The sequence below is a fragment of the Octodon degus genome, unplaced genomic scaffold (genome assembly GCF_000260255.1).
Source record: "Octodon degus isolate 3935 unplaced genomic scaffold, OctDeg1.0 scaffold00004, whole genome shotgun sequence".
In the NCBI taxonomy this organism is placed as follows: domain Eukaryota; kingdom Metazoa; phylum Chordata; class Mammalia; order Rodentia; family Octodontidae; genus Octodon; species Octodon degus.
The window spans coordinates 30,043,602-30,058,304 of NW_004524580.1; the positions used below are offsets into that span (position 1 = coordinate 30,043,602).

Here is a 14,703-nt window from a genome sequence, read left to right on the forward strand (position 1 = left end):
CATGTGTAAATTTATATCTTTAAACTCATATTTATAAATGTTCAGTTATATTGATTTTGGCAGTTTAATTTATTCTAGGATAAAAACTTAAACTCTTGTAATAAATTGTCTAAGTCAAAAGAATTGATTTTCTTTTGAAATCTTATTTAATAAGTATACAGAAAAATGTGCATATATAAGAGTTTCTTAAAAAAGAATAATGTATGCTGGGTGTGGTGGCACATACCTGTGATCCCAGCTGCTCGGGCAGCTGAGGCACAAGAATCATTTGCACCCAGGAATTTTTCTTTTCTTTATTTTTGGCAGAACCGAGGATTGAACTCAGGCCCTTGCTCGTGTCAGGCAAGCACTTACTCTACTGAGCTATCTCCCTGGCCCCCTGCACCCAGGAATTTGAGATCAGCCTTGGCAACACAGCAAAACCCTGTCTCAAATCTCACCCCACCCCACCCCACCCCCACCCCCACTGTGCCACAAAACAATGTAATTTGTGTATGTTTAGGATGGACAGAGATATACTAAAGCCAAAACCTAAATATGAATATTCTTTATTGACAAAAGTTAATACAGTGTTAGAAAAATTCACTATTATAACTGAAGAGCTGAAAGCTGGTCACATACAATTTAGGAATAGCTGCTCCTCACAAAGCTGGATTTTATCTGAAGTGAACAGAAAGGAAGGTCTTACACTTAAACATGCCAACGATTAAAGATATTATAAAGTAGAACTTCTATGACTAAAGATGTTAAATTTAACTAGAATTTGTAAGCTACTCTAAAGACTTATGTGTCTCTTAGCTAATGATACAACTGTGTCACATTACTTAGGTTCAAGTTCTGTCTCCAAAGAGTCATCAGAGTAACATGGACTGAAGAGACTTGCGAACACTTGCCATCTCTTGCTGCTGCTGTTTCATGAAAGAGGAGACAGTGAACCATTAATTCTCAGTTAACTGGTACACCTATTTCAGCAAATAAAATCTTTCAGTGCGGACACTAATCCCAATGGTTTAAACCTGAAATATGAAGACTTACAGTTTCCATCATGATCTTCTTTTGCAACATAGCCATTTCTTTTTTAAGTTCATTTTGTGTACCACTGAGTAGATTATCGTGATTCTTCTCCAAGTCCTCCAAACTCTGCAACACAAACGCCTCCCTCAGTTACAAATTATAACTTCATCTCATGTTCTAAACGTAAAAATGATTTCCAAAAGAACTTTTTAAATATTCAAATAATGCCTATTTTTTATTCCAAGTTTAAAAAAATGAGTAATACATGAAGACAAAAAATTCTACCATAATGCAAAATTTATAAGACATAAATCACATATAATTATAGAATGTACAACAGTAAAACACTTTGCTGGAAACAGTGGATTTATCAAGTATTCAAGAAGGAAAAAAAGAAAAAGACTAGGTGGAATGGCCATTAGTAAGCGCCATAATTCTGAAATTTTCTGCTAAATTCCCCAAACATCAGAATAATCTTATTACTAACAGCAGTGGAAATAAAATTATCTGTATGCCTGCTTTCTTCAAGTTAGGTAAAACTTGATTTATGCTTTTTCTTGGTATGTACTTGGTACAAGGTCTCACTGCACAGCTCAGACTCGTAGTGATTCTCCTGTTTTCAGCCTTCCCAGCCCTGGGATTACAAGTGCCATGTTGTCAGATCTCAGTTGCCACTCAGTGTGCCCAGGGGTGGGGCCAGCACAGCATGTAGTGCCAGGGATCGAACCCCAGCCCCTGTACTTGCTCAAGCAGGCACTTAGTCCGCTGAGCTATCTCACCAGCCCTTGATTTATACTTTAAATCTTTACTCTTCTTCAACAGATCATTATTTTAGTGCTTACTGCATAAAAGTATTAGGTGCTGTGAAGAAATTAAACTATACAATTGTTTCATTCAGTGAGGAAAAAACTTTAGGAATGAAAACACAGCTTTCTGATACTGTATCATAGAAAACAGGGATTGTGGGGGTTAACTTCAGTTAAGTTTGCGAAATAACAGAGTTGCAATAAATATAATCCAATTAAAAGTAATCTCAAGGACAAAGAGCAAAAACATGAAGTAGCCAGTGAGTTAAAGGAAGCAGTGATTCGAGGGCTGGGAGTGATGGGCATGTATAGAAAGTGAAGCTTACAGTTTTGTCACAGGGCATCTCAGATACCTAAGAGTTTGACATGAGAAGCTACTGTTTTTCAAGAGGAAAGATGTATTTTAGAAAGATATGGCAGACTGGTAAAGACTGGACTAGACAGAAAAATCAAAAAACTGTAATATAAGCAAAGGATGATGTCCTGAACTAAGGTAATAGCACTAGGAATTAAAGAAATCATGAACCGCTACAGAGGTAAAATTATAGCCTCTCATAATAACTTGTTGTGAAAGATAAGGAGATGGAGTCTGAGTTTATGCTCCAAATCCTACCCTAAATGGTAACATTTAGTGACAGCACTTAGAAAGTGGTTGTCAGGGAGCATTTGGACAAGCTGGCAAGTTCTCTACTTGCAAACACTTTAAAAATAACATGTTAATATAAATTATTTTAAATTTCTTTAAAAATATTTAAAACACTTTTATTATTTAGACCACAATTTGGTTAAATGCATATGTTCAGTAGATAATTCTCAACCCACAAATTTTTAATCTTTGGTGTTTATTGTATTGTGGGCTATCTTTTATGATTATGAATTGGCATATTAAGTCATGTTTGGTTACTTCAGAAATTCTTATTTTATTATTATTTTTTTTAATTTAATTTTATTTTTTTGGTGGAACCGGGGATTGAACTCACGCCTTTGTGCTTGCCAGGCAAGCGCTTATTCTGCTGAGCTATCTCCCCAGCCCTCTTATTTTATTTTACTATTTATTTTTGAGACATGGTTTTACTATGTAGTTCAAGATGGCCTTGAACTCACTTTGTAACCCCGACTGGCCCTGAATTTGCAGTGATTCTTCTGTCTCAGCCTCCCAAGTGCTAGGATTACAGGCATGTGCCACCACACCGGCCTACTGCAGCAACTGTACAATCAAATATGTCATTAATATTTCTACAAACATTTGAAAATATAAAGCCACATGTGGTAGCAAACATCTATAATCACAGTACTGGGAAGGCTGAGATGGCACAATTGCCTCAAGTTCAACAGCAGCTCAGGCTACACAGTGAGTTCAAGACCAGCCTGGACTACATAGCTGACCTGTCTCCGAAGCAAAAGCAAAACAAAAAGTAAAGATTCAAGAATATCTAGTCTATAAACACTTGCCTGGCAAGCGCAAAGGCCTGAGTTCAATCCCCGGTTCTGCAAAAAAACCCCCAAAAAACAAAGAATATCTATTCTAAGTTAAACAGAGTGTTCACTGAAGCGTTACTAAACTGTGGATTAATGACCACTCTGCTACTTCCTTTTTTTTTTGTTTTTGGTACCAGGGATCAAACTTAGGACCTTACACTTGCCAAGCAGGTGCTTATGCCACTGAACTATCTCCCTGGCCCATGAAAATAGAATCCTAAAGATATATTTATCACTTAAATAAAAAACAGTGAATTCTGTTTCTAGAATTGAAAAGCTAAAAATGTAAAATGCATAAACAAAATTTTTTCTCTGAAAAAAATTAATTAATTAAAAAATTGTTTTTCTCCGTAAACTTAGAAGGCAAAACGTATCTACTACTTCCATAAATACACGGTTGCACAAGAAGTTATTAATTACCATCCATAACGTACCTTTATGTACTCCTCATACAGCTGTTTAACTGTCTTCAATCTCTGGTTCTGAACAATTCTACACTGTTGAAAAACCTTTTGTTGTTGTCGCAGTATATTCTACAAATATTAAAAAAAAAACAAAACACTAATAACAATTAGGTAAAAATCTGTTTTTCCGGCAATGCTAGGATTCAAACCTAAGACTTCACACATGTTAGGCAAGTTCTATCTCAGGGCTACATTCCCAGCCCAAAGGTTTTAAACTAGCAAAAAGAAATCCTAACCCTATGTTTAACTTAAAAAGAATAGTTTCTAAATCCATGTTTGTTTGTTTGTTTGGTGGAACTGGGGATTGAACTCAGGCCCTTGCACTTGCCAGCAAGCGCTTATTCTACTGAGCTATCTTCCCGGCCCCTAAATCCATGTTTTTAACATTTTGTTTTAACTATTATAACCAATCTTAGATAATTTGCCACTAATATGCTGTATAATAATCTTCAATGTCACTAAGCAGAAAGTCCTAATGTTCAAAACATGTCTTTTCTTGGGAATGTCAATATCCACACAGGTGATCTTCCAGTAATGGTGGTCTTTCACATCCTTAACCTACTTTCCACCAATGACTTCGTCCTTCACCCTACCTGAGCCAATTCACCTACATGTTTATACCCTACTTCTTACCATTACCAAAAACAACCTCATTATAGCACAGATACTGGGAAACATTCCCTATGTCATCTGCTTTTCTGAAACCTCTTAAATAAATGGATACAAACTTAACCTTCCCAACAACTATAGGAGGTAGGTACCATGTCCCTTTTATAGCTGGTAGAGACTGAAGCATAAAGGTAAATAATCTAAAGCTGCACATCTCAAACCACAATTTGATCCCCACTGTATGTGTCCAGGCTGGGATATACACTTTCTCCCCATTTCCCAGGGTTCAACCACTTCCTCTTGGCCACTCTAGTTTGCTTTCTTTAGTATCACAGCCCAGTAATTGGTCAGGTACTAAAATCTGCTCGTTCTACTTCTCATTGTATCCCTGCCCTTGTTGTCCTCCCTTTCCTTTCACTGCCTTTTTTTTTGAGGGTCTTGCTATATGGCATCAAACTGGCCTCAAACTCAAATGATCCTCCTGCCTCAGCTTCCTGAGTGCAGGGATTATAGCATGCAGCACCAAACCCACCCTTCCTCTTTCCAAGGCTTAGTGCTGATGGCTAATTTGTAATTACTCCTCGAACCTCTTCTCAGCTATGTACATTTACTTAGCCAAACTCCTAGTCTGTACAGTGTACCTCTCTGGCTACTCCCCGTGGACAACGCCTCTACCATCTGCTGACCTTATGTCACTCAATTCAGAGGTGGTCTCCCATCGCCCTATCTGCCCCACCCAGGTCTGTGTGTGCTCAGATACTCTGTCTTCTTGCCTGTTCTAAAAATGAACTTGTTCCTTATAAGGCCAGCTTCTTCATATGCTTATCTCTTCTCAAGAATTCAGCAACTGTTCCTCTCTAATACTTTAAATTTGTCCTTCTGAGGTATTCTGCCCACACACAAACATGCTACTATTTCTCTTTTAAAAAAAGACTCTGTATTCCTTTTCTCCTCAGGTTACTATATTTCTTTGTCTAATACTCATTCTAATCAGACTTTCACATAGATCTCACACTTTTCCACCAGACTTATTCTGATCCATTACACTAATGAAACTGCCAGATCCACCCCCGGGTGGGTGAGATAGCTCAGCAGATTAAGCCCCTGCTTAGGCATGCACAGGGACTGATCCCCAGCACCACATGTGGCACCAGCCCAGTGCTGGCCCCACCCCTGGGCGCACTGAGCCAGCCACTGAGTCTAAGCATGGTGGCACATACCTGTAATCTCAGCCCTGGAGAGGCTGAAAACAGGAGAATCACTGAGTCTGAGCTGTGTAGTGAGACCCTGTACCAAATACATTTTTTATAAAAAGACTACCTTTGTCAGTCTGCAGGTAGCATGTGACAGAATTAACATTTCTTTTCTTTTCTTTTTTATCCAACTTTCCTTTTTCTTTATTTTCAGGGATATTTTCTTTTTTAAATTTATTTTTTTTTTTTTTGATACAGGGTCTTGCTACTTAGTTCAGGCTGGTCTTGAATTATGTAGCCCAGGCTGGCCTTGAACTCACAGAAATCCTCTTGCCTCAGCCTCCCCAGTACTAGAATTATAGGTGTGTGCTACTATGTCTGGTCCTTTCCTTAAACGGCTTTGCTTGGCCTACAGGCCTCTGCTGTCCAGCTGTGATCAGGCCACACTCTCAGGGTCCTTTCCTGGCTCTCCTCATCTCCCAGAGCTCGAAATACTGACATCCCCCAGGAGATCTGTCCTTAGATTTTCCCCTTATAGATACAGCTCCTGCCTTGGCAATCTCATCCCAGTTGAAAACCTCTCCAAGCTGAGAATTCCCAACTCTGCATCCTCAGCCCACATCTCTCCTAAACTGTAGACTCGCACCCATGCTGCTGAGCCTCTCCGTATTTTTTGAGCTGATTCCAGAGTCACTTGGTCAGACTAGTACCTCAGCTCTCAGCTAAGCAATGTCTGGTCATTAGTAATAGTGAAAGGACCACTGGAGGAGCAGTGAGTGAAGCTATACAGCTGCGCAGATATGACTGCTATCTGCCCTGGGGGCTGGCAGGGAACATGGTGGGCATGAAGAATAAAGTGTGTTCCTAGCTGGATCCATGGCTCGGTACCTGCGTAGGCAGAGTACCTGCGTAGCACACACGCAGCCCTGGATTCCAGCCCCAATCCTCTCAGGAAAAAAACAGCATAAACTACGTTCTGACTTCAGTGACTGGCTCAGGAGTGGGCAGACAGTAAACTGCATCAGTGAGAGTCCCCAAGCAGGGTTTCCTGCTACGGCCACCAAGGACTGTTGTTCCACTGCCCTTACTGATTTACTGAGTGCAGGAGTGCAGCAACTATCCTGTTTGGTGAACTGAGTGAACCTCAACTGTTCCACATGAGCAACCTTCCCTGCCTTCACCTAGCTGTGCCTCAAAAGCCAAATTCCCCGCAGTTTCTTTCCTGTAAGCCACTAATCTTCCTCTTGTCCTCTGATGAGTTCCCATCATCTGAACATGTAAGAATCCTGAGCAACGCAGGCAGCCCATGCCTGCTTTGGGAGCAAAATGTGCTTCCCCCTGGCTCCCTTCCAGCCCTGCCCAAGAGCTGGCCGGGACAGGCTCATTAGGAAGCCACACTGATACCAACCATCAGTTTCTCTTCTTGTTCCTCTACTTTCTTCAGATCTGTATCCCACTGCTGAAACACAGTCAGGAACTGTTCAGAATACTCTTGGTTAAGTTTCTGCCTGAAAAACATGGGAGTGAATATTGTGACACTTCATACAGTAGGAAAAAAAAAAACATTCAAAACTGATCTGATCTATTTGTATACTGTAAAAAACAGAAGGAAATAACAGCAGCTGAACTATGCTGAGGGGTAACTAAAAAGTCAGATCTTATGTCAATTCCAGAAATATTTTTCCTAAAAGCTAAAAGAAGGGTCTTACGTGCTTTAGCTCTTGACAACTAAGTAAATTTTATTATCCATGTAAATTTCCCAGAAAATCTGTTTGATTTCTAAGGACTGCATTTTTTAAAAAATGTTTTTCATAATTTTATTGATACACAAATAGCAATGAGACAGTTTCAAATCAAATCGCTAGGACAGTTTCAATAATTAACACACTGCATACATTTTTCTTAGTGGTTAATTGCTGTACAAGATGCGGACTTGAGATCCTATTTACTAACACCATTAAGGACTGTATTTTTATGCATCCTAATTAATACAGGTTCTGGTAAGAAAAATAGGTTAAATAATTCCCAAATAGAAATATTTAATTTTTTCCCATTTTGCTAAAATGACTCTTTTTTATACTAGCAATCAAACTCGAGACCTAATGCTTGCCAGGAAGGCGCTGTACTGCTGAGCTCTATCTCCAGCCCTTGGCAATTTTATTTTTAAATGTGTTTGATACAGGGTCTCACTACGCAGCTCAGATTCATGGTGATCCTGTTGTTTTCAGCCTCCCCCGCACTGGGATTACAGGGGTATGCCACCATGCTGGGACTTGGCGGCTGGCTCAGCATGCCCAGGGGAAGGGCCAGTGCAACATGCAGTATCAGGGATCGAACCCTGGTCCCTGCATTTCCCTAAGCAGGTGCTTAGTCCACTGAGCTATCTTGCCAGCTCTCTTGGCAATGACTTTGTAAAAAGGAATAGTTAGGGCTGGTGAGATGGCTCAGTGGTCTAAAGCACCTACTTGGAACAAGCTCAGCAAAGCACAGGGACTGCAGTTCAATCCCCCAGCACCACATGCCAGCCAGCCCCGCCCCCTAGTGGGCTCAGCTGGCCACACACACACACACACACACACACACACAAATTAATTAATTTTAAAAAAGGAATAGTTAGCTAAAGTAAACAAATTTTACAATATAAATACACAAAATACAACATAATTTTATGACATAAATACATGAAATTTATAATATAAAGCCAACCTTTTTCTACATTGTCTAATATAGTTAACTATCAGAAAAATTTTTATGACATTTATTAGTATATTTTCAGAATGAATATACATTTAGATGCCCTCTTTTTTTTAAAATTACATTTAGAATTAAAATAAGCCTCAGTTGTTACTTCAAAAAGCAATCTCACCATTTATTTACAGGAAAGTCAAGACAAGTATCTTTTCTACTCCCTCTTTTCCCCCTTTCTCTTTTTCAGACAGGTCTAGGTACTCAAGCTGGCTTCAAACCAAAGATTCTCAAAACAAACAAACAAACAAACACACCTACAACTTAAGATCCACCTGCCCTGGCCTCTTAAGTGCTAGGACAACAAGTATGCATTTCTATGGCCCACTAGGCCAAATATACTCTCACTAGAGATGCCAATAAACAGAAGACAGTCATTTTCCTAAGTAATTTGTAGTTATATATACTAAGAAATGATCCAAATGTACCCATAAAAAAGCAGTCACCTTACCTTTGTTCTTGCTGTGTTTTCCAAACATGTTCAATTTTCTGGCTACTGGACTTGAAAGAAGCCTTGGTATAGGTTTCTAGTCTTTTTCTCTTGGCAAGGAGAGCCTTGTTAATATCAGCTATGTTGAAAATAAATATTAAAATTTACTACTGAAAATTATTTTGTTCCCATATATTCAAGTAAATACATAAATATGTAAAAAGTTCTCTCATAATATTACAAAAACATATAATATTAAATTTTAAGATAGTGCCAAAATCATGCTCCAAACAGTTTATATTTGGGACCACTTAGGACTTTGGACTTTCAGACTAGGAATGCTCAACCAGTAAAGGCTCTGCAAATATCCTGAATCCAAAAACTCCAAAACCTGAAACATTTCTTGTCCCAAGGATTTTGGATAAGAAATATCCAACTTTATCCCAATTCTGATATTCCTAAGTAATAATTTTTAAATATGATTTTTTAAAGAGCCAATAAAGCATCAAAGAAAGACTTTAATGTTCTCATGGGAAACCACTTTGATAAAGGCTTTGCTTTTCTAAATTTATAAAATATTCTACTGAAAAACACACTTGGTTCAATTATTGTTAGAATTTGAAATAACCCCACAAAATAATATCAAAGTCAAAATGATTTGTAAAAAATATATTTTTAAGTGTATCTTTTACTAAAAGAAAGACTAAAGACAACAAACATTTTAGTGTAAGTATCTAGATAACTTTGAGAACACTTTTAAATACTTCTGGAGTTTTTACAGGATATTTTTACCACTAAATACTATATTTTATAAAATTTTAATACTTTGCTACCATATACCTTTATTATGGATTTACTAGTTACCTTTCAGTAAGGATAATGGAGCTGTACAATTATATAAATAATTTATGCATCTATTTTTCTTCTAAAATTTCATTAAAATTATATGTCTACAAACTATTCCCATTTATATCATTGAAAAAGTAAATAAGGAAACCTATGAAGTTAAATCACAAATATGTTTGGAAACAAGGCATTAAGTAACACTCAAGAGTCAGATTAACAGTTCTTACTATACAAATTACAATAGTTTAAAACAATTTTATTTAAAATCAAGTATCTCAAAGACATACCTCCAAATTTTTCCAGCATATTCTGTACTTCACCGCTGTGAACATTTTAAAAGCTCTGAAGATTAGGGGTGTAGCTCCATGATAGAGCGCTTTCCTAGTATGCTCAAGGCCCTAGATTCAACTCCCAGCATGGCAAATGCCAAACAAAACAAAACTTCTAATTAAGAATCCATAAAACATTACATGTAGAAGAAATATCCCACGCCAAACACTTTTCATTATACCTGTTAGATAAGCATACTGAATTTTTCTTAGTTATTTTGAACACATTACCCCATATCTTCAAGTATTTCTGCGGAAGACCTTTTCTTTCCACGCTTGTCAATTCCTGGCATCTTTCCTGTATGACAGAGAAAGAGGGAAAGAAAATGCAGTGTGCTTTCTTGTACACTGCAGTAAAGCAAGACCCTCACTTTGGTGACCCAGGCAGTCTGCTAATATGCTTTTACACGGGGGCCTGCCCCTTAGCTCAGGTCTTTAAGTGGCTGCTTCAACAAAGCAGTCAGGCTCAGGTTGCTGTGGCTGGACCCCCACAACTCAAGGGAGCCAAACCTGCCCTGAAGGCATTCGGAGCAAAAAATAATAATAATATGCTTTTACTGTGGGCTGTTTTTTGTTTGTTTGTTTTTCTTTTTCTGCAAGGCCTGGGCGCTTTCTGGGGACTGGGATTTATGGGCACCCGCGGCGCGACGCTCTGGAGCCCGGAATGGGGAATCGTGCGGGCAGCTCACGGGCGCAGGACCTGCGGGCGCCGCCTCCACGTCGTCGTCGGAGCCGCTCAGCCCGCGCTCGTCCTTCTCCGAGTCGTAGGCCTCCGCGGGCTGCTCTTCGGCCGCGCGGGTCGCCTTGCTGGGGCGCTTCCTCCCGGTGGGTACCATGCTGCGCTCCCGGGGCACCTGCACGGGCGGCACCGCGAGCTGGGCGGGCCGCGGGGCAGGACGGCGCGGACGGCGCGGGCCGTCTGTCAATCTTCAAAGGCGGGAAGCGTGAACGCCGCCCGTCGCCTCCACACCCGCTGCTGAGGCAGGAGGGTCTGGGGCGGCCCTGCCCGCGCACGGCCGGCCGCGGGGCCCTCACAGCACTGGCGTGCCGAGGACTGGGGCATGGGTCGCAAATCGCCACCACCACCACCCGCCCTCTTCCCCACGGCCCGGCCTCGCGCCCCCCACCCGACCCCTGCGTGGACACTGCCCGCGCGTCCCGCGCAGCCCGGCGCCCGCTCCTCACAGACCCCGCTCCGCTCAGCCCCTGAAGGTCCGCCCGCCAGAGCCCCGTAAGGCGACGCTGACTGCCGGCTGCTCCCGCCTCACCAACACGCCTCAAAGCCTCGACCGCTCTGAGGAAACTCGGGGTCCTCGCGGGAAGAGCCTGCTCTCTTTAGGCAGGCGAGACGCTGATTGGCTGGACGCCGCGCGCGGGGTCGAGAGGCTCCGCCCCCTTGGGCGGGACCTGGGAGCTCCCGAGCCGGTCTAGGCGGCGCGTGCTGCGCAGGCGCGAGGCGTGAGGCGCGCGCTGACTGGCGGCCATGGGCGCCCGCCAACATGGCCGCCTCTGGAGCGAGGCCTCACCCCGAATCTCCTCAGGGGCCCACCTTACTGACCCCAGGCCCGTCTCACTGTGACTATAGCATGTCAGCAGAGACGGAGAGAGCTTCTGAGACGTGGGAGAAACTGATGCTGAGAAACCCTCGGGAAGACTGAGATTGAGGGGCCCGGGAGATGGCCCAGTGGAATAAGCGCCTCCCTGGCAAGTGCAAGGGCCGGAGTTCAATCCCCAGTTCCACCAAAAAAAATAAAAAACGAGACTGAGATTGAGAGATGCTGACGCTGAGAGACAGAGAGGCTGAGATTGAGAGACACAGGGAGACGGAGACAAACATATTGAGACCAAGAGAAACTGAGATGAGGGAGGAAGAGTTTGGGTTTTGCAAAAAAAAAAAAAAAAATACCGTAATTTGCCCGGATTATTGTTTGCCGAACTGGGGGTTGAGCCCAGGGCTGTCACTGAGCTGCCTCCCCAGCTGTCCCTCTTTTCAAGATGGCCTTACTAAATCTCCAGCCCTTTTCAGAATGTGTATGTTTTTAGACAGGATCTTCCTGATTTGCCCACAGTGGGCTTCAGTTTGTCCTCCTCCTGCCTCAGCCTCCTGGAGTGCTGAGATTACAGGCGTGCGCCACAGCACCCAGTGGAAGAGTATTTTCAATTTCCTGTTTTCTGATATGAATCCATTTTTGCCTTCCCGGATTAAATCCCACCTGGCCATTGGTACTGTGGCCCTGGAGTCTGGGATTGTGCATGAACATCCCTAAAGGAGGTGACTTCGGAGTGTCTCATGGTTGGGCCCGAGGAGTGATGTCACTTGTTGCCTAAGAACACTTCCCTTTCCCTTTCCCTTCATTCTCTGCATCCTAAACCCTTGAGCCCCGTGTCGGGGATCCCTAAACCGGGCCTTCATGTGGGGTAGCAGGGCTTCCTTGGTTTCTTCTACAGAAATTGGCCTTTTTAGACCTTTGTCTCCACGGAGGGCTGTTACAGTATCGAGAACTGTCTTCTTCTAAGAAATGTTCCATGTCATTTAGTTTGGGAAATCTGTGCGGGTGTCATAAAATAAGTAATACACAGTAAGTAATGTGGTTGTCTCCTTTCCTAAAATTTCTTCAGTCTTAGTGGGGTTTTTTACCTGTACCTGTCTGTGTGCATGTGCGTGTGCACGCTGAGAAATAGAGAAAGAGAAGTGTGTTTTGTTTTACTTGTTTTTTAATTTGCTCACTTCAGTTCTGCTTCTTTTGTAGACAGCTTCTCACTGTGTAGGCCAGGTAGCCCTTGAACTGGCGGCGACCCTCCTCCCCCTGCCTAATGAGTGCAAGGACCACAGGCCTTGAGCACCACAGCCCCTTCCTTTTTTCTCCTAAGGCCATATCCCGCTGACTTGGTTTCTCAGCTGGAACCGGGAAGGCGAGAGTCCAACGTCTGGTCCTGTCCCTTGGTTCTTAATGGAGATTCTGACATCCTGAGCCTTGATTTTTTTTTTTTTTTTTTGACAGAGGGTCTTGCTGTGTAGTTCAGGCTGGCCTAGAACTCTATATAGTCCTAGGTGTCTATGAACTCATGGTGATCCTCCTGCCTCAGCCTCCCGAGTACTTTTATTATGGGGGTGTCCCACCATGCCTGAAAGGTATTTACCAATGGCAAAAAAGAACAGCCCCGTAGAGCTGCCAGTGAAGAAACAGAGGCGGCGGAGGATGCACAAAAGGGTCTTTTGTAGCAGCCACAATTCCAAATGTTATCTCCCTTGTATGCAAATAAGGTAGTGGGACAGCATCCTATCAAATGCTTCTTGGGTGGCATGGCATGTATAAACTGTCCAATCAAAAGGTCTGTTACAGGCTGGTGAGACAGCTCCATGCTGAGTCCAAGCTGCATAGCGAGACTGTACCAAATAAATGAATAAATGACTTACAAAAGAAAAAATAAAGATGTTACATGTAAATGCTTGGAAACAAGATCTTTTAATTGGTTGTGCCTAAATGCAAATGAAGGGTCAAAAAATAGCATCTTCTAATCAGTCCTGCAAACAGCACTAGATTCGGATTGAGGCTTGAGTCTAGCAAACTTCTGACCAGCCCCAAATAGCACTTTTGTAACTGGCCGTCCTGTCTCAAGCTATCTAGTACACCTTCTGATTGTTATTGCATATATTTTTGCCACTCTACATCTGGTCCTCCTCTACTCGTTACTTTTCTACCTTTTATTTTGGAGCACTAGCTTTTTGTCTTTTCCATCTCCCTCCACTGACTGATGGGTAGACCGACGAGATGGGATCTCACTGTTGCCCAGCCTGGCCTGAAACTCACAGTGATCCTCCTGCTCAGCTAGAAACAACAAAGGAAACCTACACCTTCGAGCCACTGGACTTGGTTTCAGTATTAGTTTCTTTCCTTCTCACATATGCAAATAGCTTCAAATCTCTCCCTAGGCTAGCCTGTTAGGGCCGCTGGCTGGGGGAGAGAAGGCAGGGGAGGAGTGGGGAGTGCTTACTGCGTAGATGGGACTCAGTGATTGTCCTGTGTTCAGCCTCCCAAGGGCTGGGATTAGGGGTGTGAGGCGGGGCCGGCACAGCTTGCCAGGATCGAACCCAGCCACTGTGCTCTGCCTAAACCGGCATTTTAGTCTGCTGAGCCATGGGGCTGGCCCAAGAGTCCCTGGTTCCAAAGTAGACCGCCCTTGTTTCAAAAGAGAAAGCTGAGCCCTTCGGGCCTTGCACATGAGTGCAGGGGATGACAAAGCTCGGTGTCAGTGCCATGTGGGGCTGCACAAGTAGGGGGACGGGAAGATCTGAGCTCCAACACCCTACTCCCCCGCTGCCGCCCCTTATGGCCGTGTGACCCAGGGCAAATCAGGTGCCCTGAGAGGGGTGTATCCATTATTGATAAAACAAGGCTTCGAGCTGGGCGTGGTGGTGCGCATCCCTACAATCCCAGCACTCGGAGGTAAATCTTACCTCAAAAAGAAAAATAAATAACAACAGAGAGCAGATTGGTCCAGATGGTCATTTTGAAAACTGCCTGAAGGAAAAAAACGAAAAAAAAAAAAAAGAAAACACCATTTTGGGCCAGGGAGATGGCTCAGTAGGATAAGTGCTTGACTGGCAAATGCAAGGATCTGAGTTCAATCCCCGGTTCCGCCAAAAAAACAAAACAAAACAAAACAAAACAAAAAAAAAACTGCCTGAAGGGCCTGTGCGGCGGCTCCAGGATGGGGGTCCAGCAGTATTAGTTTCCTCTTCAAAATCCCACAATGCTGTGATTTGTTTTGTTTCCTCCAAACTTC

General features: G+C 42.7%; 1 protein-coding gene across 1 annotated transcript; it reads right to left on the bottom strand.

Annotated features, from left to right (window-relative positions):
* Window positions 1–832: 832 nt before the first annotated feature.
* Sycp3 (synaptonemal complex protein 3) lies at window positions 833–10,751 on the bottom strand. The gene is made up of 8 exons (XM_023716891.1): window positions 10,616–10,751; window positions 10,147–10,201; window positions 9,874–9,908; window positions 8,762–8,879; window positions 6,974–7,073; window positions 3,734–3,832; window positions 1,036–1,140; window positions 833–908 (listed from the first exon to the last, which is right to left on the bottom strand). Exons 1-8 carry the CDS (start codon window positions 10,749–10,751, stop codon window positions 855–857), a joined length of 702 nt encoding a protein of 233 aa, XP_023572659.1. The 3' UTR covers window positions 833–854.
* Between the last annotated feature and the right edge of the window lie 3,952 nt (window positions 10,752–14,703).

Excerpts from the sequence above, each read along its gene's own strand:
- Sycp3 (XM_023716891.1), bottom strand. The coding sequence starts at position 10,751 with ATGGTACCCACCGGGAGGAAGCGCCCCAGCAAGGCGACCCGCGCGGCC. Across the intron at positions 7,074-8,761 it reads AAAACACAGCAAGAACAAAG|GCAGAAACTTAACCAAGAGT; the intron begins GTAAGGTGACTG and ends CATGTTTTTCAG. Across the intron at positions 909-1,035 it reads AGAAGATCATGATGGAAACT|CAGCAGCAAGAGATGGCAAG; the intron begins GTAAGTCTTCAT and ends TTCATGAAACAG.